General features: G+C 39.8%; 1 protein-coding gene across 1 annotated transcript; it reads left to right on the top strand.

Annotated features, from left to right (window-relative positions):
- Positions 1-616: 616 nt before the first annotated feature.
- On the top strand, positions 617-20586 carry LOC143586632 (putative linoleate 9S-lipoxygenase 5). The gene is made up of 9 exons (XM_077068131.1): positions 617-943; positions 17250-17539; positions 17648-17885; positions 17978-18307; positions 18466-18551; positions 18625-18715; positions 18797-19118; positions 19216-19479; positions 19731-20586. The coding sequence occupies exons 1-9, from the start codon at positions 712-714 to the stop codon at positions 20485-20487; spliced, it is 2610 nt and encodes an 869-aa protein (XP_076924246.1). The 5' UTR covers positions 617-711; the 3' UTR covers positions 20488-20586.
- The last annotated feature ends 2382 nt before the right edge of the window (positions 20587-22968 follow it).

Raw genomic sequence — 22968 nt, 5'->3', positions numbered from 1 at the left:
TATAGAAAAAGGAGGCTCAGATATGTCATCACTGCCTCTTTGGAGATTTTGTGGTGGTGGTTGTGGTGGCGATGATGATGATGATGATGATAATCAGAAGCCACCTGCACCACCGCCGATTTCCACCACCACTGTCACCCACCTGCGACCACAATCACCCGACCATCTGAAAACCCTAACCTACCACGAACCACCACTTGAAACCCTAATCTCCGTTCACCCGTACCACCTGCAACCTACAACCGGTTACCATCTCTGTGTTCACCACTGCGAACGGCGGAGACGTGGTGGTGGTTGCAGACTTGGAGACGAGGTGGCGGTTGCAGACTTGGAGACGAGGTGGTGGCCGGAGACGAGGTGGTGGCCGGAGACGAGGTGGTGACATGCTATGAGGAGGCTGCTGAGAAATGGATTTCTCTTTGTTTTAAAGAGAAATGGAATTCTCTAGTTTTAGAGAAATAGAAAGAGAAATAGAAATGAAAAGTGGAAAACAAACAAAAGAAATATTTCTAATTCCATTTCTCCCCAATCAAATCCCTCTACCAAACACCCCCTAAGGGCATAACTCATAAGCATGACGAAAAGGAATATTAAGAAGATTATTGCTAGTCCACAACTGAGGTCTACAAATACCAACTTTTCTTTTGGAGATGAAAAGACACACATCCAAGTAAAGTGGTAAAAGTACAAAAAAACCACCCTTAGTTCCCAATGTGTGTGGAAGACATACTTGATAAGGTTAAGGAGCTATTGTTTGGACAGAACCATGAGGGCCATGGGACAACGCCGTCAAAAGTTAAAGGGAAAGTCGTGTTGATGAAGAAGAATTTTCTCGACTTTAACGACTTGGGTGCGTCGGTTCAGGATGGAGTATATGAGTTGCTTGGGCAACATATCTCTATCCAATTTATAAGTGCAACTCATCCTGATCCGGGATCTTCAGGTACTTTACTTACCTTTTATTAATTATATCATTAACTTCATAATCAGTTTAAATTCTTTATCCTCACTTTCAACTTGCTAACATGATGATTCGTTAGTTATGGATGCATGACCATGGTGTAATGTTATGCTCGGTAATTTAAAGTGCTTAAAGAATTATAAAGCGACATAAGGTTAAGGGTGGTAGGGGTTCAACCCTAAAGGTACCCTTACTACCTTAATAGAAAATGGTATTTACCGCGAACCTGATGTATCCGTGAAGGGTACCCGAGCTACCCCAGTAACCCACCACCCTAAGACATATAAATCGCTTTATTTAAATATGTAATGGCTATACCTATTATGAAAGCAATGGTGTCATTTATCAGGCTAGAAGCGTATTTGTATTGAGTTGAAAACAATTTATTAGTCTATTGTTTTTCCATAAATAATAAGTTAAAAGGGTAAAAAGTGATTAACAAATACAAATTTTGTTTTTATTTTAGCCTTTTGAAATAATTAAATAGTTGTTTTCTAAATGCCACAAATCTTGCTTTTTAAAATGGCTTTTTCAAAAAGCTAGCAAGATTGAGTTTATTTTGTATCCAAGACATGCATATTCCTTTGTGAGGGCGTAGTTATGCTGGTCTCTGGTGAATATTCAAATTATAAGGAAAATATACGGTCCTGATAATTTTCACTCTTAAGTTGGAGTCTCTATCTCCATAATGCGAACCACAAATTTAATGCGGTAAAAAATAACAACACCTAAGAAGAATGAAATAATTTTTTTTTTTTGGAAAATCTTAGAGCTACTTCTGGTATCGGCACTTAAAGTTGTTCTTTGTGTTTGATTTAAAAATAGGGGTTAACTAAAAAGTCTTGGGTAGTGTTTGTTATGGGACAATAGAGGAAGGAATGGAATAAGAGGAATGAAAATAAGGATGTTTGATTAAAGGATGGAAAGGAATAACCCATTCAAGAGGAATGAATATATGGCAGTGGACTTGTATTGTAAATCACGATTTTGATTTTGGAAAAGTTTATAAGAAAAAAAGAAGAAACAATTGGCTGCTAAAACATTTTAAAGTTTTCTATGTTTTTAGGTAAGGGTATTTTTGGCATTTTTAATGAATTGTAATTCATTCCCATTTGATAACCAAACAGATTAATGGAAAGTAATGATTTATTTCATTCTCTCTTTCATTCCATTCTCTCGGTCATTCCATTCCCTCATCCATTCCATTACCACATACCAAACATACCCTTGTTCTTTGCGTTAGTAATTGTTATAACCGAAAAAAAAATATTGTGATTTTTATTCTTGTTAAATTCGAAACCTAACCCGAATTTATCTGATCCATTTTAACTTGAAATTCGAATAACCCAATCTTATTTGGATCGATTCTTGGGTCAATTTTCTTTAAGTTCAAACCCCAACAACCTGACCGGAATAATTCCATTCTAATGTGATGGATGTAGATATGTCTGAGAACCATTTGAAATTTGAGAACTTTAAGAACCATTTTGGAAAAATAAAAAAACCTTTCAGGAGAAAGTAAGAAAATAAAAAAAATATATATATAAAACCAAAACAAATGCGAAATTAAAAAAAGATTAAAAAAACCAAAACGTTTATCTAGCATCCTGATTTCATAAAAACAATTCTCTGTTTTGCTAAATTATACATATATAGATACTACATAAAAACAAGTATATACATATATGTATATATACATGGGGTCAAGTTATTCTATAATGTGGAACAAAAATAAAAAGGATGAGAATGATTTGTAGCCATACAAAAAAATTTCACAAAAAAATAAAAAAAATCATAACTCAAATTTAATAAAAAAACAAAAAAAAAGTAAAAACACAAAAATGTATCCACCTTTTTTCTCGTTTTAAAAAAAAGAAAAGAAAAAATAAGACGCAATGATGAATGAAAAAGATCATTGTTTCTTTTTATTTATCATTGTGTTTGGTGTTTATTTTCGTCGTTTATTGTTTTCTTTTTCTTTGACATTGTGTGTTTTTAACTTTATATTGTGTTACATTATTCAACAATGTGCTATATTTTATTCGGCATTGTATTATATTTTGCGATTTATTGTGTCTTTTTTAATTATAATCGTGTCTTTTGTTCAATTTCGTCATTGTGTCTTTGATCTCGGCATTGTGACTTTTCGTGAAATTTTTTAATTTAATTTAATTTAATTTTTTTTATTTTAGTTTTGAACCGGAATGATGGCGGAAACATTTTAGTTTTGAACCGGTCCCAACTAACTAATTGGTCACTGATTGTCCAAACTTTTAATGTATTTATTTCTAACGGTCCGTGGCTAACAGGGTCCTAACGCCGTTAGTTTCAGGTCGCCGGAAATATGTTTCTGGCCGACAAAAGTCAATTTTTTGTCGGAAAACACCACCTTAAGACCGCGACCACCACCAATTGACTAACCGCCAACCAACCACCATCACTTAAGCACCATCAACTGATTCCGACGATGGTTCTAGGGTTCCGGCGAACTCAATAATTGGGGCTTTTACTAGAAAAAGGTTCCCAAAGGTACGATACAAAGTTACCATGATGTTTTAGACAAAATTGTTGAGTTTTCGGGAATAATGTGTGTATTCTGTCCAAAAACGTTTTTTCGGCGACCTGAAACTAACGACGTTAGAATTCTGTATGTCGCGGACCGTTAGGAACAAATACGTTAAAAGTTGGGACCGTCAGCAGCCGATTCGTTAGTTGAAACCGACAGTAACCAAAAGACAATAGTTGGGAAGAATAAAAACCAACTTTCCTATATTATATGAACGTGTGTATATATATATATTCACATGCAAGCATATGCATGCTTTTATGTGTTTGCACACAAAACAACTCTAAATGTGTGAATTGCAAATATATATATATATATATATATATATATATATATATATATATATATATATAACTAAAATAACTATTATTTCCTTATTGATTTTTACTAGTGTAATTATTATTATATTACAACAAAATAGGTAATGTAACATACTATAGTATAAAAACCATAGTGCAGTAATAATATATTACTAGGTGTAATTAGCATAATTATTACTCTACTAGTACTTATGTTTATATCACAGTATGATATAGTTCTAACGGATCCTACTGTATATGTGTATATACCAATGGATCTTCATGAAGTTAGAGTATTCAAAGCTTAATAATATTACCAGGTTATCAATAATGGATCTGAATTTTGACCTTAACCTGTCACTAATTATTTTAAATTTTGTAATGAGCATTTTATATTGTCACTAACGCCTAGTTTGTCAGAATTAATCTTTTGTATAATCGTAATTATTGATCACTAGGTATATTTTTTCAATGTATAATATTTGTGATTAAATTTCAAGTAATAGTTCATAAAAGTTAAAAAAAAAAGATTTCAATGTATTTAGGAAAATAAACTAGAAATATTTTTGACAAAAAGTTTGTGTTTTCTGAAAATGATTATTCAACAAATTAAAAATCATTTTTTTATTGACAAATTTCTTATAGATATAAGATACTATTAAAAATGATGCTTCAACATGGAAATGGAAGATACAGCAATACAAATTTGTATCAAGATCCGACAATACTGTTTTACTTCAATAAACCTTAATAAATAATAGATGTAGTAGGAATAAGCGAATTATGTGTTTGGTTTTCCACTATAGTATATTTCTCTCAACATGTTTTCATATGCATGTGCGTTTGATGGCCTTGATTGAGAGCATTTTCAATAGCTTTTTTTTAAGTTTTGTGAGAGAAATTTTTTTAAGAGCATTTTCAATAGCTTTTTTTTAAGTTTTGTGAGAGAAATTTTTTTAAAAAAATTTAGAGAATGGTAAGTGATTATAAGTAGAAGAATTTTTTTTTAAAGAGATGAGTAATTTTGAGTAAATTTAGAGGAACATTGCTCCTCTTCTATTTATTTTTTAATATATTTAAAAGTGGTTGTGGATGGAGGAGACAGAAAATATAATAATAAAGATGTAAAAAAATATTATTTAATTATATATGAGAGAGAAAATGTAAAGTTCTTTAGTGTAATTATAAAGATAGAGATGTAAAAGCTGTTGTGAATGCTCTAATACATTACGATTAGGAAACATTAATTCCCAAAATATCCCAACTTAAAAAGTGATTTCAAATATGTCTCTTTAAAATTCAAATCCCCCCTTCATCCCTTTACTATCTCGTCTTCGTCTCTATGTTAGAAAATCGAGGCGGTATATTTCTTAACTCGCCGCCTCCCCTCCATAATAGCTCATAACCCGTCGCCTCCCAGCAATGCATGTTAGCTCGAAACTCATCGTCTCCCCTTCATGTTAGCTCAAGACTCGTCGCCTCTCCGCTGTGTTAACTAAAAATTCAATCTAATAAATCTTGTTATTTAAACAATTATATCTAAAAAAGCTACACACAAAATGATTTGATGGTATGCATGAGTATTATAAATCATATTATTATCCAAAATACAATATATAAGAACTTAAAAAAAATAAAATTTATAATATTCAAATATATTTTAATTAAGTCTCGAACCTTGTTTTTTTAGTAAAGATAAGGTTGATTTTTTTCAAGCTAACACAACGGGATGAGACGAATTTAATCTAATATGGAAGGGAAGCGATGGGTTTCGAGCTAACATGGCAAGGAGGCGGCGGGTTATGAGCTAATATAAAGGGGAGGCGACGAGTTAAGAAACGTGTCATCTTGATTTTCCAACATAAGGACGAAGAGGAGTTGGTAAAACGACAAATAAAGAATTTAAATTTTAGAAAGACATATTTAAACCCTCTTTGAAAACGGAACATTTTGGAAATTTTTCCATACAATTATACACCGTTTTCAAAACATAAGGAGTAACGTTAGTTAACGATAAATTGTTAAATGATTAATGAAGAGGTATGTACCCGCCTCAACACCGAGCGAGGCGGGTCAACCCACAAGATATAGACAAGAGGCTTGAAATCAAGATATTATGAAGGCACAAAGCCAAAACCTATGCGCATGGCGCATATCACATATGCTCATGCATCACATGCTCAGGCATCACATATGCTCATGCATCACATATGCTCAGGCATCACACATGCTCACGCACCATATATGCTCACGCATATCACATCTGCGCGTGACGCATCCGCGCGTGACGCATATCACATGCTCACGCATATCACATCTGCGCGTGACGCATATCACATGCTCACGCATATCACATATGCGCGTGGCGCATCCGCGCGTGGCGCATATCACATGCTTGTGCATATCACATCTGCGCATGAAATATCTGCGCGTGAGAATAAAGAGAAGACCTCGCGCATCCTCAGGATAGGCGCATATCACACATGCACATAATCAACCTCGTCCTTATCCAAATCAGGATAAGGACAACCTTGATTGTGCACGTCAGACAACCTTCCAGAAGGTATCTTTTTAAGGAATAAGAATATGCTGATGTTGACAGCTGCCAATGAAAGGTGGACAACTCAGCAAAACCCATGTGCAATAATCAATGTAAAAGCACCAGGTGTCCCAAGGACACGTGGCGCGAAGCAATAGGAGGAGGCCAAAAAGGCCCTAATTGGGTCTGAGCCCAATCATTGGAAACCCTAGCACTATAAATACCACATCAACTCCACAAGGAGAGGTATGCCCTATTACACAGTATTAAGCTATATTAAGCAATACACTCCAATTTCCTTACTCTCAGATTATCATCTTCTCCTACAAACTCTTATTCTCACACCGGAGGGTTACCCCAAAGAGGACCCCTCTGTCCCTTTCTGAGGGGTAAGTTTACGGTGCTGTTCATTTTGTAGGTGGAAGAATCCAGATCCCAGAGAACCATCGGTGAAATAGCATAATCACACCGAGGAAAGTTGATCGTCTATCAGTGAGTCGATCCACGTTTCTTCATTGGCGCCATCCGTGGGACAACGGCAACAAAATCTCTTCAGTTCTCTAAAAAAAAAATTTCACCATGGTTTCTGGTGTTCGTAACGTCGATCAAGTTCTGGAGGATATTGAGCGTGAGGATGTTAATGAGGGACAACGGTTTTTGAGGGTGCCGCGTGATTCTACGCGCACCACCAGTAACCATCCCTTCATCACAACTCCTCATAGCCAGACTGAAACTCCTCCAGACGATCTCACGTTCCAAAATCTTACCGGCGCGAAACAAAAAGGACCAATGGGTCCAGAAGATGAAACCAATGACCCTAAAGAATGGCTCATAAACGAGCAACAACGTCTAATGGACAAGTACAATGAGCTGGTCAGACACAAAAAGTCAGCCGACTTAACACAAAGGCTAGCGTTTGACAAGCAAACCGTTCATGGAACAAAAGGGGCGCGCGCGCCGGAAGATGGTCATTCTGTTCACACTGAACACGCTGAGTTTAGTGATGAAGAAGTGCACAGCATGAGGAAGACGCGAGATACTCATGCAGGAGGCTCACAGCTCCGCGCGCACGTGAACATGGCGCCTGGAGCCAAAGCCGATCTGGATCTGTACACGCGGTACAGCCCACCAGTGAGAGGGCAAGTGGACGTAACCACACCATACAGGCCAGCCATCTTGGTAAAACATTCAAAATTCACTGAGCGCATCGCGAAGGCCCCCATTCAGCACAAAACCAAGATGCCAAGTGGTTTGGGCAAATATGACGGCACAACAGATCCAGACGATTTCTTACAATGTTTTTGCAACACCGGAAACCTAGAAAGCTGGACGATGCCAACATGGTGTCACATGTTTGCTCGCTGCCTCACGGTCGCGGCGCGTGTCTGGTTCGAGAGCTTGCCGACTGGGCAGATCGATGGGTTCGAGGAACTATTGGAAAAGTTCCAAGCCCACTTCGTACAGCAGCGCAGACACACGCGCGACCCTGATGACATCATGCACTGCGTGCGCAGGAATGATGAAACGATTGAAGACTACATAACTCGTTTCAATCAGGAGTCTCTGGCAATCGGAGGTATCACTGAGCAACTCTTGCGCGTGGCCTTTATACAAGGCGCGCGCAGTGATCAACTCCGCCGAGCTCTCGTAAGCAGAGATGGCATGCCAACCACTTGGGCCAAGCTAATGGAAGCATCGCGAGTCTTCGCGAGAAATGAAAAACAAATTGCCCAAGATAGAGCGAGAGAAAGAGGGCATCAAGCTGAGACACCGCGCAGCAACGAAAGAAGGGGCAAACAGAACTCTGTATGGTCCAGGTTGCAACCAACCAGTTTTTCTTCCGCAGAAAAGCAGGCGCAACCAAGCTCATCCCAGCCCCAAAAAGACGTTCGTAATCGCGGGGAGGGTGACAAGAGGGAAGGCGGCAGAGATCCTAACAGACCTCTGCCAAGAATATGGACTCCCCTCACTAAAACGCCTTCACAAGTGTTAAGCACTGAGAATGTCCAGTTCAAAAGCCCCAAGCCACTACACTACAAGGGACCATCAAACAGTGGCAAGTACTGTGAGTTTCACAAGTCCACAGGACACAACACTGATGCATGCCACCACTTGAAGGATGCAATTGAAAAAGATGTGAAATCAGGCAAGCTGGCTCACCTGGTGAAAAACTCAAGACCAGAAAATGAACAACCAGAAGGAGCCTCAGCCAGCAAAAAGTTCAAAAGAATCTGTGTAGCCGAGGGAGGAAGGCAAGGGCAAATATCAAGAAAGAGAAGCGCGCAAATCCAAGGAGATTGGCGCGAGCAACAAGTAATCTTCCCAAGAATCAGGGGAGGCCCTTCTATCAGCAGTCCTCTTGTCATCACTACACACATTGCTCATTATGAAGTGTCAAAAGTCCTGGTAGACACTGGCAGCGAATCAGACATCATGTATGAGCAATGTTTCAGGAAGTTGGATCCGGCAGACCAAGCAAGGCTCGAAATTGTGAATGCACCAATCTCTGGTGTTTCAAATTAAATCATTCATCCCCTAGGTCAAATACAATTTGAGCTAACTATGGGGGATGAGAAACACAAGCGAGCCGAAGTTGTCAACTTCTTGGTCTTGCCCACCACTTCTTGCCACAATATGATCTTGGGTAGAGGAACGATTGCCCAATTTAACGCCATACCGTCGCCAGCGCAAGGCGCGTTGGGGTTCCCAACACCAACAGGTGTAACTTTTGTATACCAAGATCATTTGTGTGCAGTGACAAGTACTCCGCGGGAAGGGAGAATGAAACTTCCAATGGCAGACAACGCGCCAGAGGAATGGATTCTCAACCCGAAATTCCCGGAGCAAACAATCACAATTGGCGCTACTATATCAGACGACACGAGGTTGAGAATGAAAAGACTTCTCACAACATATATGTCGGTCTTCGCGTGGCAACACTCCGATATGACTGGGGTTCCGCGAGACCTGGCGCAACATTCTCTCAACACGTTCAAGTCTGTAGAGCCAATTGCTCCAAAGAAGAGAGTCATGGGGGATGAGAAGGCGAAGGCCATGAATGAGCAGGTTGAGGATCTACTGCGCGCAAACATCATCCGCCCGATACGATACCAGACATGGGTAGCCAATCCTGTGATGGTAAAGAAAGGTAACGGGTCGTGGAGGATGTGCATTGACTTCAAGGACCTCAACAAAGCATGCCCAAAAGATTGTTACCCCCTCCCAAACATCGACGCAAAGGTGGACTCCGTGGCGCCATTCAAGCTCAAATGTTTCCTGGATGCCTACAAGGGCTATCACCAGATTCAAATGGCACCACAAGACGAGGACAAGACCGCCTTCAGAACCGACAAGGGTGTTTTTTGTTACACAAAAATGCCCTTTGGTTTGAAGAATGCGGGAGCCACCTACCAAAGACTTATGGATGCCGTTTTCAACGAGCAAATTGGAAGAAACCTAGAAGTCTACGTGGATGATTTGGTGATCAAAAGCAGGGAGGAAAAACAAATGCTCAAAGACATCGAAGAAACCCTTGGGCGCCTAAAGGAAGTTAACATGAAGCTCAATCCGAGAAAATGCACTTTCGGCGTACAAGAGGGAAAATTTCTAGGTGTAATGGTCACCAGGGATGGTTTCAAGGTGAACCCAGAAAAGGTGGAGGCCATCCTTGACATGCCCTCGCCATCCACCATGAAAGAAGTCCAGAAGCTGAATGGTAGATTGGTATCAATCAACAGGTTCCTAGCGAACCATGCAAGCAAATCTACCCCATTTGTCAACACATTGAGAAATTGCTTAAAGAAAAGCCAATTCAAATGGACTCCTGAGGCCGAGCAAGCTTTCAGTGAGATAAAAGAATGTTTGATAAATCTGCCCGCGCTCACAGCTCCACTTCCTGGTGAAATTTTGACATTGTACCTATCAGCAGGAGAGCGCGCCATCGGCGCAGTATTGTTGGTGGATCGCAAGGAAATCCAAACGCCAATATACTATGTGAGTCGGGTGCTGACAGATCCTGAGACGCGCTACTCCATCATGGAAAAGTTAGTTTTGTCACTAACACACGCGTCGCGCAAGCTTCATAGATACTTCAATGGTCATCCTATTGAAGTTCTGACTGGTTACAACATCCAGCAAGTCTTGCGGCGTCCCGCGCTCTCAGGAAGGCTGACAAAATGGGCGCTGGAATTAGGAGAGCACACGATCGCCTATAAGCCCCGTCCAGCAATAAAGGGACAAGTCTTAGCTGATTTCATCGCAGAAATCCCCGAAGGAAAAATTGAAGAGGCTCAGCGCGAGGTAGACCCTCCGCGAGCCAATGACGAAGAAAATGTTTGGAGTTTGTTCACTGACGGAGCTTCGAACAACGAAGGGTCCGGCGCAGGCCTCAAGCTGGTGGATCCAGAGAATCATGAATATACTTACGCCATCAGGTTGGACTTCAAGAGCACCAACAATGAAGCTGAGTATGAAGCCCTGCTGGCTGGCCTGCGCATCGCGCACAAATTCGGAGTTAAAAAGCTAGAGGCCCATGTTGATTCATACTTGGTAGCAGCACAGGTCAATGGCCTTTATGATGCTAAGGAGAACACCATGCCTCTGTATCTAGAGCAGGCGAAAAAGCTCATCAAGCAATTTGACTGCTTCAGAATCATACATATTCCGCGCAGTGAAAACAAGTCTGCTGACGCGCTGAGTAAGATGGCATCAACCAGCTTCGATCATTTTGGCAAAGATGTCAGGGTAGAAGTAATGAGCAACCCGTCGGTGGGAGCGAAGTCTGTCCTTGTAACTCATACAACACCTTCATCATGGATAACTCCAATAATGGAATTCTTGAAGGAGGGAAAGGTACCGGACAATCGCGCACAGGCGAGGAAGATAAGACACAAGTCGCAGAACTATGAACTGCTTGATGGTACATTATATCGACGCTCTTATCTAGGACCGCTCATGAAATGCCTAGATGCTGAGGAAGCAAGCTATGTGACCAGAGAGATACACGAAGGAATCTGTGGAATACATGCTGGCCCGCGCATGGTGGTTGCCAAGGCAATGAGCGCAGGTTACTATTGGCCAGGCATGTACTTGGACGCTTTAAAAGAGATCCAAAAATGCAAAGCATGTCAGAGCTATGCGCCAAACACCATGCGGCCAAAGAACAACTTGATTCCGGTGACCTCCGCATGGCCTTTCCACAAATGGACAATCGATATTGTGGGTCCCCTACCACAAGCGCAAGGGCGAGTAAAATTTTTGGTAGTGGCAGTAGACTATTTCACAAAATGGGTCGAAGCCAAGCCACTAGCAAAAATCACAGCCGAGGCGATGAAGCAGTTTATTTGGAGCCACATCATATGCCGTTTTGGCCTTCCCATGGAAATTGTGAGCGACAATGGCAAACAATTCACTGAAAGATTCCAAGCAGACACTTTAGCCTCTTGCTTGGCTTCCGCAAGAGCATCACGTACCTTTACGTAATCATAGCGAAGCTCTTGGGAGGCAGCAAAGAAAGCCGACCCAGCAAACAGATGATCGTTGAGCAAGTCCTCGCGAGCGCGGTCCTCCTGAAACCTCCTTTCAGCTGGAGGCACAGAATGAGCCCAGAAGTCCTCACACACACCCATGGACTGAAATGAGCTGTCCTCAGTAATATTCCATCTCGGGCGGTAAATGTGGTCGGCTTCCTGCAAACACAAAGTAATGATCTAAGTCATCAAAACACTAATATGGAAGTCCGCGCAGCGGAGCAAAAACGAACCTATACCTGCGGGGATGAAGCAGAAAAGTCAGCGCCAGCCCCACGAGAAGACTGCGCCGCGAAATCTCGTGGCGCTGCAGGGCTGGCGCGGCCGCTGTCGGAGCCTTCAACTTGAACCTCCTCATCCTCCTCTGAAACAGGCCTTTTCTCCTGCGACCTAGAAGAACCAAAATCAGTCTCGCGAGGAGGGCTGCGCGCAGGAGGAGGTGAGGGAGGTCTCGACGCCGCAAGGTCGGCGCGTAAAACGGCCTCCTGCTCCTTAGTAATCCCGATGAGGGGAGATTCAGCGCATGCAGGAGCAGGAGCAGGACCAACGGCGCTGGCACCGGCGCCAGCAGTGCCGCCAGCAGCTTGTACGCCAGCTATGACTCCTATGAAAAAATCAACAAAAAGAAATGGTTCATGACTTGATCTAACAGAAAAAAGTCAGAAAATAAAAGCGCAATACATACCTTGGCGCACCGCCGTTCGCGAGTTAAACATCGCCATGAAGTCCATTCTCCCCTTTTTTGAGGGTAAAACAGGGGACTTCGAAGCGACCTCCGGCGCAGCCTCGGCACCTTGTTGCGCCTGAGGTTGATCCACCAACGTCGCCGGCTCTACAAGCATTTGAGAGAAAAGATTCATTAGTAATCCTATCAGAATAGCGCTCATAAAACCATAAAGTATAAAGTATACCTGTCGATGAGGAAACGACAGGCGCAGCGCCGCTTCCCTTTTCCGCAGCGCGAAGGGAGGAGGTGGCGGCACCATACCGCGTGTGGACAGGAGGTCTGCCCACATTTTGAGGCAGGGAAGACAAGGAAAACTTGGAGGTAAACTCCTGGGTTTTCTCAAGTCCCCTCGCCTGAGTAGGAGGATCCTGAGCAACAGGGGCAACATCTTTCTTCTGTTTCTTACTGGCCCCTGCGCCACTTTTCCCCTTAGCTTTACGCTTTAGTTGGGGCACCTCAGCCTCCTCCTCCTCCTCTTCCGCGAGCTCCAGCTCGTAGTTCTCAAGCGCGTCTACAATACGTGCAACAGAAATGTTAGCCAAATTTGGTATTATAAAGGCGTAAGCATAAGTACAAAGGCTTACCAGGCGCATCGCTGTCAAAGAGAAATCCCAGATCAACAGGGATGAACATGTCATCGAAGCGATCGGGGAAGCCAACCTCCCCAGCGCCCAGCGCGACGGAGCCACCCTCCATATGCTCATCATAGGCGGCGTGGACATACTCCTTGCTGACTGCACAAAACAAGTCAAATGATATCAGCAAAACGAATTATATTCGCGCAGAAGTAATGCAATGAGTTAACTTACACAAGCCGTCAACTTGGATAACGGGCTCAGTCGCGCTGTCAGCCCACCTCCTGCTCATACCAACCCCCACCAGCGCCTCCTCGCAAATTTTCTTGGCGGGGGATGGTTCAGCAGTCAACTTTTTTACCCAGGCGCCAATTGGGTTCTTGAAGACACCCACATCCGCAGGCGCAGAAGAGATCGCGCGCATGGTCATGCGGATGGGGATCACACCGGCCTTAATGTAAAAAAATCTCTCAGACCAGTCATGAAGGCTCTTGAAGGAAACAGTGCAGCACTTGACCTTCTGACTGCGAGGAATGAAGGAGAACCAAGAATCTTGGATCTTTGGCTTATAAAAAAATTGAAAGCGACGAGGGGTGGGCTCCTCGCGCTGAGATTTGCACATGAACTCAAAATGAGTCATGCGCACGAGTCCAAACGGATGGACTTGGGATATATGAATCCCATAAAACCTAAGCAGCGCACCCACAAACCTTGTCATTGGGAGACGAAGATTGCAGTGGGTGAAAAAATGGCAATAAAGGGATATATAGCCGGTGGGCGGGTCCGCCGCCGTTTGCCCGGCCGCCGGCAACATGCAGCCATACTCAGGGAGAAAACCCTGAGAGGCGATAAGGCTGTCAAAATCGGACTGCCTCAGTTTACAGGGGATCTCATCCCACTTCTTCACTGCCTTGGTCTTCCCTACCTCCTCCGATGAGGCCTCAGCAGCCCTCTTCCCCTTGCCGGTCTTCTTCAACGTAGACATTACTAGCGATTTCACACGGCGATTGCTGGGGGAGATTGTGTTGTCTGGGCTATCAAACATACAACAGAGTCAGGCACAAGTTGCTTCTGAAGAACGGAAATCTGGAAGATAGGCACTTAATCGGAATAGAAAGAAAGGAAAGCTCTGAATAAACAACAAAGAAGATGAAGGATAAAAAACTCTAAGGGCTTGCTTTTATAGGCCCAGGAGAGAGAAAATTTGGTACTGATCGGACTTCACGCGCCTCTACTCGCAGGTGTAAGCCAACGCGAGCGCGACACGTGTCCCTGACACTGTGTGAGGGGACACGAAAAGAAACGATACAGGTGCTGCCAGAGTTCACGCGCCACCACTCGCAGGTACGGACCAACGCGAGCGCGACACGTGTTCCTGACACTATGTGAGGGGACATGAAAGGCAACTGTAGCACCTCGAGCACACGAAAAGTCTGACACGTCTCCATCACTGACGCATGTCAGCAACAACCAACCACGTACAGGGACGATTCGTTTTCAACCAAAAGGATAGAATTTCGCGCACCGATGAGTAATAAGAAGAAAAGACAAACCCTATTAAAAGAGCAAACTATTAAGTCTAATATCTATCTTACCTCGCTCGCGCGAGACAAGACACACATTAGACTGGGGGGGCTTGAAGAGGTATGTACCCGCCTCAACACCGAGCGAGGCGGGTCAACCCACAAGATATAGACAAGAGGCTTGAAATCAAGATATTATGAAGGCACAAAGCCAAAACCTATGCGCATGGCGCATATCACATATGCTCATGCATCACATGCTCAGGCATCACATATGCTCATGCATCACATATGCTCAGGCATCACACATGCTCACGCACCATATATGCTCACGCATATCACATCTGCGCGTGACGCATATCACATGCTCACGCATATCACATCTGCGCGTGGCGCATCCGCGCGTGGCGCATATCACATGCTTGTGCATATCACATCTGCGCATGAAATATCTGCGCGTGAGAATAAAGAGAAGACCTCGCGCATCCTCAGGATAGGCGCATATCACACATGCACATAATCAACCTCGTCCTTATCCAAATCAGGATAAGGACAACCTTGATTGTGCACGTCAGACAACCTTCCAGAAGGTATCTTTTTAAGGAATAAGAATATGCTGATGTTGACAGCTGCCAATGAAAGGTGAACAACTCAGCAAAACCCATGTGCAATAATCAATGAAAAAGCACCAGGTGTCCCAAGGACACGTGGAGCGAAGCAATAGGAGGAGGCCAAAAAGGCCCTAATTGGGTCTGAGCCCAATCATTGGAAACCCTAGCACTATAAATACCACATCAACTCCACAAGGAGAGGTATGCCCTATTACACAGTATTAAGCTATATTAAGCAATACACTCCAATTTCCTTACTCTCAGATTATCATCTTCTCCTACAAACTCTTATTCTCACACCGGAGGGTTACCCCAAAGAGGACCCCTCTGTCCCTTTCTGAGGGGTAAGTTTACGGTGCTGTTCATTTTGTAGGTGGAAGAATCCAGATCCCAGAGAACCATCGGTGAAATAGCATAATCACACCCGAGGAAAGTTGATCGTCTATCAGTGAGTCGATCCACGTTTCTTCAATTAATATTTTAACATAATACTTCTCTCACTAAAATAAAGTAAATATTTGAACACCCTACCTTTTTTGTAATTTTAGTATATATACATATGTATAGGGTGAGTTTAAAATAAAAAGTAGAGTGTGTTTAAAAAGTGTAATAAGAAATCTGGTGCGTTAGATATGTTGATCTGATGGTGGATATGGAAAGTGTGTTTTCTGTGCGGTGTGTTTAATTTTAGTTGTGATGTGTTTATTGTGCGGTGTGTTTTATTTTAGTAGTGAAAAAACACTTTTTACCTTTTTTAGAAAAAAATTACTTCTTATTATAACCTTGCTATATATATATATATATATATATATATATATATATATATATATATATATATGTTAACGTACAAATGAAATTAGTGTGTTAAACGTGAGAATAAAGTAGAGTAATTATGTAATTAAATCATAGAGTAATTACATAATTACTTTACTTGATTTCACGTTAATTTCATTTGTATTTTATCCAAACTATATATATATATAGGGTTGGTATCATTTAAAAACTCCAAAAAAAGTTAAAAACTCTTAGGAACCCTTAACAACCAAACAATCTTATAATTTTTTATATATTAACATTATTTAATAGTAGTTTTATCATAATTTATTTAAAAAATTTTTGTTGCATATATTATCACAAGTTTACATATATGTAAAATTTACGTACTAACAAATTTATATAGGTATCAAACAAAACATAGATATGTATAAAAACTAATTTTTAAAATTGTAATTGTAGATATAGATACAAAAATGATAAAACTAATCTCAAAGAACATTAACATACAAATTTTTTTTATAAAAAACGTTAGTTTTCATGGGTTCCTTCAAGTTCTTAAATAATTTTACAGTTCTGTAATAATACTCATTCTACAAATATATATATATATATATATATATATATATATAAACACATATAGAGAGAGAGTCTTATTGAATTATTTGTATTTAACCTTTTGAGCTAGAAATTTCCTTAGAAAAGAACAATTAGGGTTTACAAAGATACATAAAACAAACAGGACACAAGCTGTGTTGATATAGAAAATCATAAAAATTTAATCAAGAAATAGTGATTGTAAATTTGCGCGTTACGTAAAATGGTAACATACTTGAACGCATAAAGAAGATTAGATTCACACACTTTTATACACAAACATATTTGTACAATTAATAAGTTAACAATATAACCATTTTTACACGTGTATAATTCTGAGAAAATTTACACAATTTTACATACTTATTAAAAGCTGTAGAAAATATTATAGAAAGCTATTTGTTGCTGTATATTCTTTAAACATGTGCTAGCTAGTAATATTTTAATTACTATATCTCACAATGATTTATAATACTGTAATAGTTATATAGAATTCTTAGGATAGAAACTTTTGAGTTTAAAAACAATGATCACATTTAAATTTTACAGAAAGAAGTTTGAGAGGAAAGCTTGGAAAAGCAGCAAAATTGGAAAATTGGATTAGCATAATTTGCCCTGTCACAGCCGAGGAATCATCATATGAAATCACATTTGATTGGGATGAAGAGATAGGACTGCCAGGAGCCTTTTTGGTAAAAAATCTTCACCCTAATCAATTTTATCTCAAGACACTAACTCTAGAAGATGTTCCTGGTCACGGTCAAGTTCATTTTGTTTGTAATTCATGGGTTTACCCAACCTATAACGATTATGGTGATCGCATATTCTTCGCGAATAAGGTACCGTTTAACATATAAATCCTGTTTCATACATTTTTTTTTTCTAGAGACTGATGTTCCACTTTGAGCTTATTTGACGAGTCACGTACGTTTCAACAATGATTTCAGGCCTATCTTCCGAGTGAGACACCCCAAGTACTACGTCCTTACAGAGAGGATGAGTTGGTAATCCTGAGAGGAAATGGGCTGGGGATGCTTCAAGAAAGGGACAGGGTTTACGACTATGCATTGTATAATGACTTGTCAGATCCGGATAACGAGGCGAATGTGCGCCCAATTATTGGAGGGTCGTCTCAGTATCCCTACCCTCGTAGAGGTAGAACCAGCAGACCACCAACGGAAAAAGGTTAGTTGCAATAAAACAAGTTCATCTAGGACAGTGATTATGAATCTATAAGTACAGGATATGCTAAGAGATTTGGTTTCGGATTTTTATAGATCCTACAACTGAGAGTAGGCTCCCAGTAATTGAGATTAGTACGATATATGTTCCAAGAGATGAGCGGTTCAGTCACTTGAAGAGGTCTGACTTCATAGCTTATGAATTAGAAGCTGTCCTGAAGTTACTTCTTCCCCAGTTTGAAGATCTATCTGATGACACACCTAACGAATTTGACTCATTAGAAGATGTCATGAAGCTTTATAGTGGAGGACTCAAAATTCCTGGACATTTGCTACTAAAAGACAGCTCTTTACAATTGATTAAAGAAATATTTCGTTCTGATGGTGAGGGACTTGCCAAATACTCGGTACCACAAGTCATCCAAGGTACTAATTCTACATGTCTCAAATTAGACTAAAGAAAAGGAGAACGTAAGGTTTTATACACAAGAGTACATTAATTATATATGAACCATCACACTTTTAATTTATGTCATACACCTTTCACCACAAACACATTGATCATACATATTCTTTTTAACTAGATAACCCATATGCCTGGAGCACTGATGAAGAGTTTGCAAGGGAAATGTTGGCTGGAGTCAACCCAGTTTCGATTCAGCTTTTGAAAGTAAGCCATGGGTTCTTTGGAGTTACAATGTTCCACTAGAGAAGAATAGCATATCTAACTTGTAAATTTGCAGGAGTTTCCTCCAACAAGCAAACTGGACGTTGAAGCCTACGGTAACCAACATAGTTCAATAAGATCACATCACATAACGGAACATCTTGATGGTTCAAATATTGTAGAAGAGGTAAAGTCGTAAGCTGAATTTGTGACATAATAACTTGTTAATGGTTATTATTTAAACATAGCAAAATCTGTCATACAGGTAGTAAAAGCCAATAGGCTTTTTATACTGGATCATCATGACTCACTAATGCCATACGTTAAGCGAATAAATGCAACTTCCAGCAAGATTTATGCCACACGAACTTTGCTCTTGTTGCAAAATGATGGAACTTTAAAACCAATAGCTATTGAGTTAAGTTTGCCTCATCCAGACAATGAAAAGCTTGGCGCCATTAGCAAAGTATGCACACCAGCAAAACTTGGAGTCGAAGCTGAAATTTGGAAGTTAGCTAAAGCATATGTAGCTGTGAATGACTCCGGAGTTCATCAACTCATCAGTCACTGGTACCTAAACCATAAGAACATCTGAATAATTCCTATATTGAGTACAAATCCATGTATAGTATTAAACTATCATTGATATCCATTTCATGTTTCATAGGTTGAACACCCATGCTGTTATTGAGCCATTTGTGATAGCAACAAATAGGCAACTAAGTGTTCTCCATCCCATCTACAAGCTTCTTCAGCCTCATTTTCGTGATACAATGAACATCAATGCTTCAGCTAGGACTATTTTGATCAACGCTGGAGGTGTTTTAGAAACAACTTTCTTCACTGGGAGATATTCAATTGAATTAAGTTCACAGATATACAAAAAATGGGTATTCCCCAACCAGGCTCTCCCTAAAGATCTTACACTGAGGTAAGCGATTTGTTTACCACCTTTCAAAACATAAACAATCAACTTATGCCCCCCTTACTGATTAAAAGACGAAGGAAAAAGTCCATAACATATAAAGTTTAGTTATGTAATATTGTCACCCGACATATTATTATCAAACTTAGATTAAAAATCCAACTAGCATAATAAAAACAAAAATGACTTCCATCAAACTTAGTTTAATGTAGAACTTGCATGATAAGTTACATGAAGCAAGTCCTTTTAATATGCAGGGGGGTGGCAGTTGAGGACTCAAATTCTCCTCATGGCCTACGACTAATGATTGAAGATTACCCGTATGCTGTAGATGGGCTTGAGATTTGGTCAGCGATTGAAACATGGGTTGAGGATTATTGCACGTTCTACTACAAAAACGATATGATGGTGCAAGAGGACACTGAACTCCAGTCATGGTGGAAGGAACTTCGAGAGGAGGGACATGGAGACTTGAAAGACGAGCCATGGTGGCCTACTATGAGTTCTGTTCAAGATGTTATCGACAACTGCACAATAATAATATGGATATCTTCTGCTCTTCATGCAGCAGTGAACTTCGGACAATACCCTTATGCAGGATACCCCCCTAATCGACCAACTTTAACTCGTAGGCTTTTACCCGAACCGGACACTCCTGAGTACGATGAGTTAACACAGGATCCTAAGAAAGTGTTTCTAAAAACAATTAGTCCGCAATTTCAGTCCCTTCTTAGCATGTCTTTAATAGAGATATTATCAAGGCATACTTCAGATGAGATCTACCTTGGGGAAAGAGATTGCCCTGAGTGGACACTAGACGAAGAACCTTTGAAGGCATTCAAAAAATTTGGCAATAAGCTCAAAGAAACTGAGGAAAGAATCATGAAGATGAATCAAGATGAGAGGTTGAAAAATAGGTATGGACCTGTTAAGGTGCCTTACACTCTACTATACCGCAGTAGTCATGAAGAGGGACTTACTGGGAGGGGCATTCCTAACAGTGTGTCGATATGAAACTTCTTTACCTAATGTTTCTTACATATGTATGCTTGTATATCTTGCTAATTTGGACAAATTTGACGTTCTTTTTCTATTTGTGATGTTGTGATCTGTTGGTTGTAATTTTAAGGGTGAATTTGTTTAGTTTTTTTTTTTTTTTTTTTTTTTTTTTGGTTTTTGATTTCTTTATAACCGGAAAACCTTTCTAAATTTTGTAATCATTTTCAGATTAAATTATTTCGTCAGTAAGAAATTTATAACCAAATAAGACTGAAAGTGTTTCTTAAGAATGAGACCTACGTAGTTTATGAGAAAACAAAGTAGTAAAATTCGTTGGGTGAAAATGGATCAAATGAATTCCATCATACTGAGATTGAGTCGTCTCCATGAATTTTTCCAACATTTCACGAAGGGGTATGATAATTAGCGCTTACAACCGCTTGTAACTGCTACAACACCAAAGTCGTATCTAATGTTCAATTTTGATTCTAAAGATCAAATTTGATTTGGATGACCAAAGTTGATTCTAGTGAACAATGTGGTACTGAAGATCAAAGTTAGTTAAGATCATCAACTTTGGTAATGAAGACCATAGTTAGTTTTTCGACAACCTTGTAGATTTTATGCATTTCCATTTAAGTAACTATTAAGCAAAATAAAACAATTTTTTTATCAACTAGCGAGACCTGCGCTAGCTCGAATAAAACAGAAAACTGAATCATATCTGTAACCAAAAAACCGTATCTTAATTTATTACTCAATTTTTGTTTTGGTTATAACCGAAAACCGATTTTTGGTTTGATTTGCGGATTTTTTTTTTTTTGGAATGTGCTTTGTTAAATTTATTTAGGTTAACCGAATTAATCGATTAAATTGCATCTATTCATTAATATATGCTAACCATTTAACATAATCTTTCTCAAAGCCCATGTCTAATCCATAGTCACTTACGAAAGAAAGAACCGGGACAAACGTCTTCCTTCGGTCGGCTTGCCATCGAAGGATGTTAGCCAACTCAGAAGAACTATAGGCTCGGGTAGGTCAAGCGAACTGATTCATTTCATTCTTCGCCTAGTCTTAGCACCCGCACAGTAGAGGGGAATAAGCATTCCCTTTCCGACAAAACTAAGCATCTTGCCGCTAGGTAAAGACAAATAGGAGGAACCCCAAAACAAGTCTAGGCTTAAGAACAGTGATGCTAGTTCAGTTGTTGAAGAAAATGTCCCGTTGGGGGCAAGATCTCTGGCTTCAGCTTCGGCTATCACCTAATAACCAAATAACTTATCATAGACAAAATCATAGGGTCGTGAACAAAGTTCCTCATCGCCGATCACCATGATGTTTCTCTTAATCACTAAGCCTATGATTTGGTCTATGGTGTTGGTGATAAGTTATTTGGTTATTAGGTGTTTGTGGTTCTTTCTTTCTTAAGTGACTATGGATTGGACATCGGCTTTATACTTACGATATGCGATTTTATACTTATATATTATAGTAATTCAATAGTTTGATTGGTATACTCTTTGTTTTCTTGAATTTTAAAAAAGCAATTTAAATCGATTTTTTCAATTTTAACCGAAATCAATCTGAACTGAATACAATTCGATTATCACATTGTAGAATTCGTTTAATTCGATTTTCGTTTAGGGATACTAAAACCCTCAAAACCAAACATATCAAATTAAACAAATTGAATAAATCGGCAATCGAACCAATGAACACCTCTATCGCCAACAAATTCTGTCCCTTGGCCCACACAAGTAGGGTTGTAAACGAACCCAACATTCAATGAACAGTTCACGAACTATCAAGCAAAAAGTTCATTTACGTTCGTTCGTTTAATAAATGAACGAACACGAAAAAGAAATTTTGTTTGTTTAGTTAAATGAACACACATGAACATAGGCTTGCTTATTCATTTGTGTTCGTGAATGTTTAGTAATGTGGTTATTTATGTTTTATGTTCGTTTACGTTCATTTGTTTATGTTTGTTAGTTTAATGTTTGTTTTTATACTTTTATAGTAATTTTTTTGTAATAACCAACCACACAATATTAAAATTTTATAATTTTATTGTTTATGTTCAGTTGGTTTCATTAATGGGTAATATTATACAATCTTGCTTTAACCAATGGATTTTGTGAACTGCCTTACATACACCATTCAAAGGTTCCCCAAGAGTTATGCCAATTGAAGAACTGGTTATGACTGGCTGATAGCATACCTACTAGGCACTTATGTTTGGATAAAGACACATGCGTAATCGGTTTGAGTTGCTTTTGTTTTCAGTTTTTTATTATAACGCTTTTAGATCACGTAATCTCATGTAAACGTTTGACTGACCCCTTAAGACAAACAACCCGCTTAACTTATATAGTATAATCTTTTTGACTATTTGTAACGATTTAATGTGTACATCTTCTCTTACGTTCGGTGGTTTGTTTGAAAACCTCCCGTCTGCATGATTGTTAACCTATAAAGAAATAGACTTTTTAT

This window comes from Bidens hawaiensis, unplaced genomic scaffold (assembly GCF_021521415.1).
Source record: "Bidens hawaiensis isolate Kalapana, Puna unplaced genomic scaffold, B.hawaiensis_p1.1 tig00034734_1, whole genome shotgun sequence".
In the NCBI taxonomy this organism is placed as follows: domain Eukaryota; kingdom Viridiplantae; phylum Streptophyta; class Magnoliopsida; order Asterales; family Asteraceae; genus Bidens; species Bidens hawaiensis.
Note: the sequence above shows the minus strand (reverse complement) of the source record. Positions and strands in the feature narration are given on the sequence as shown.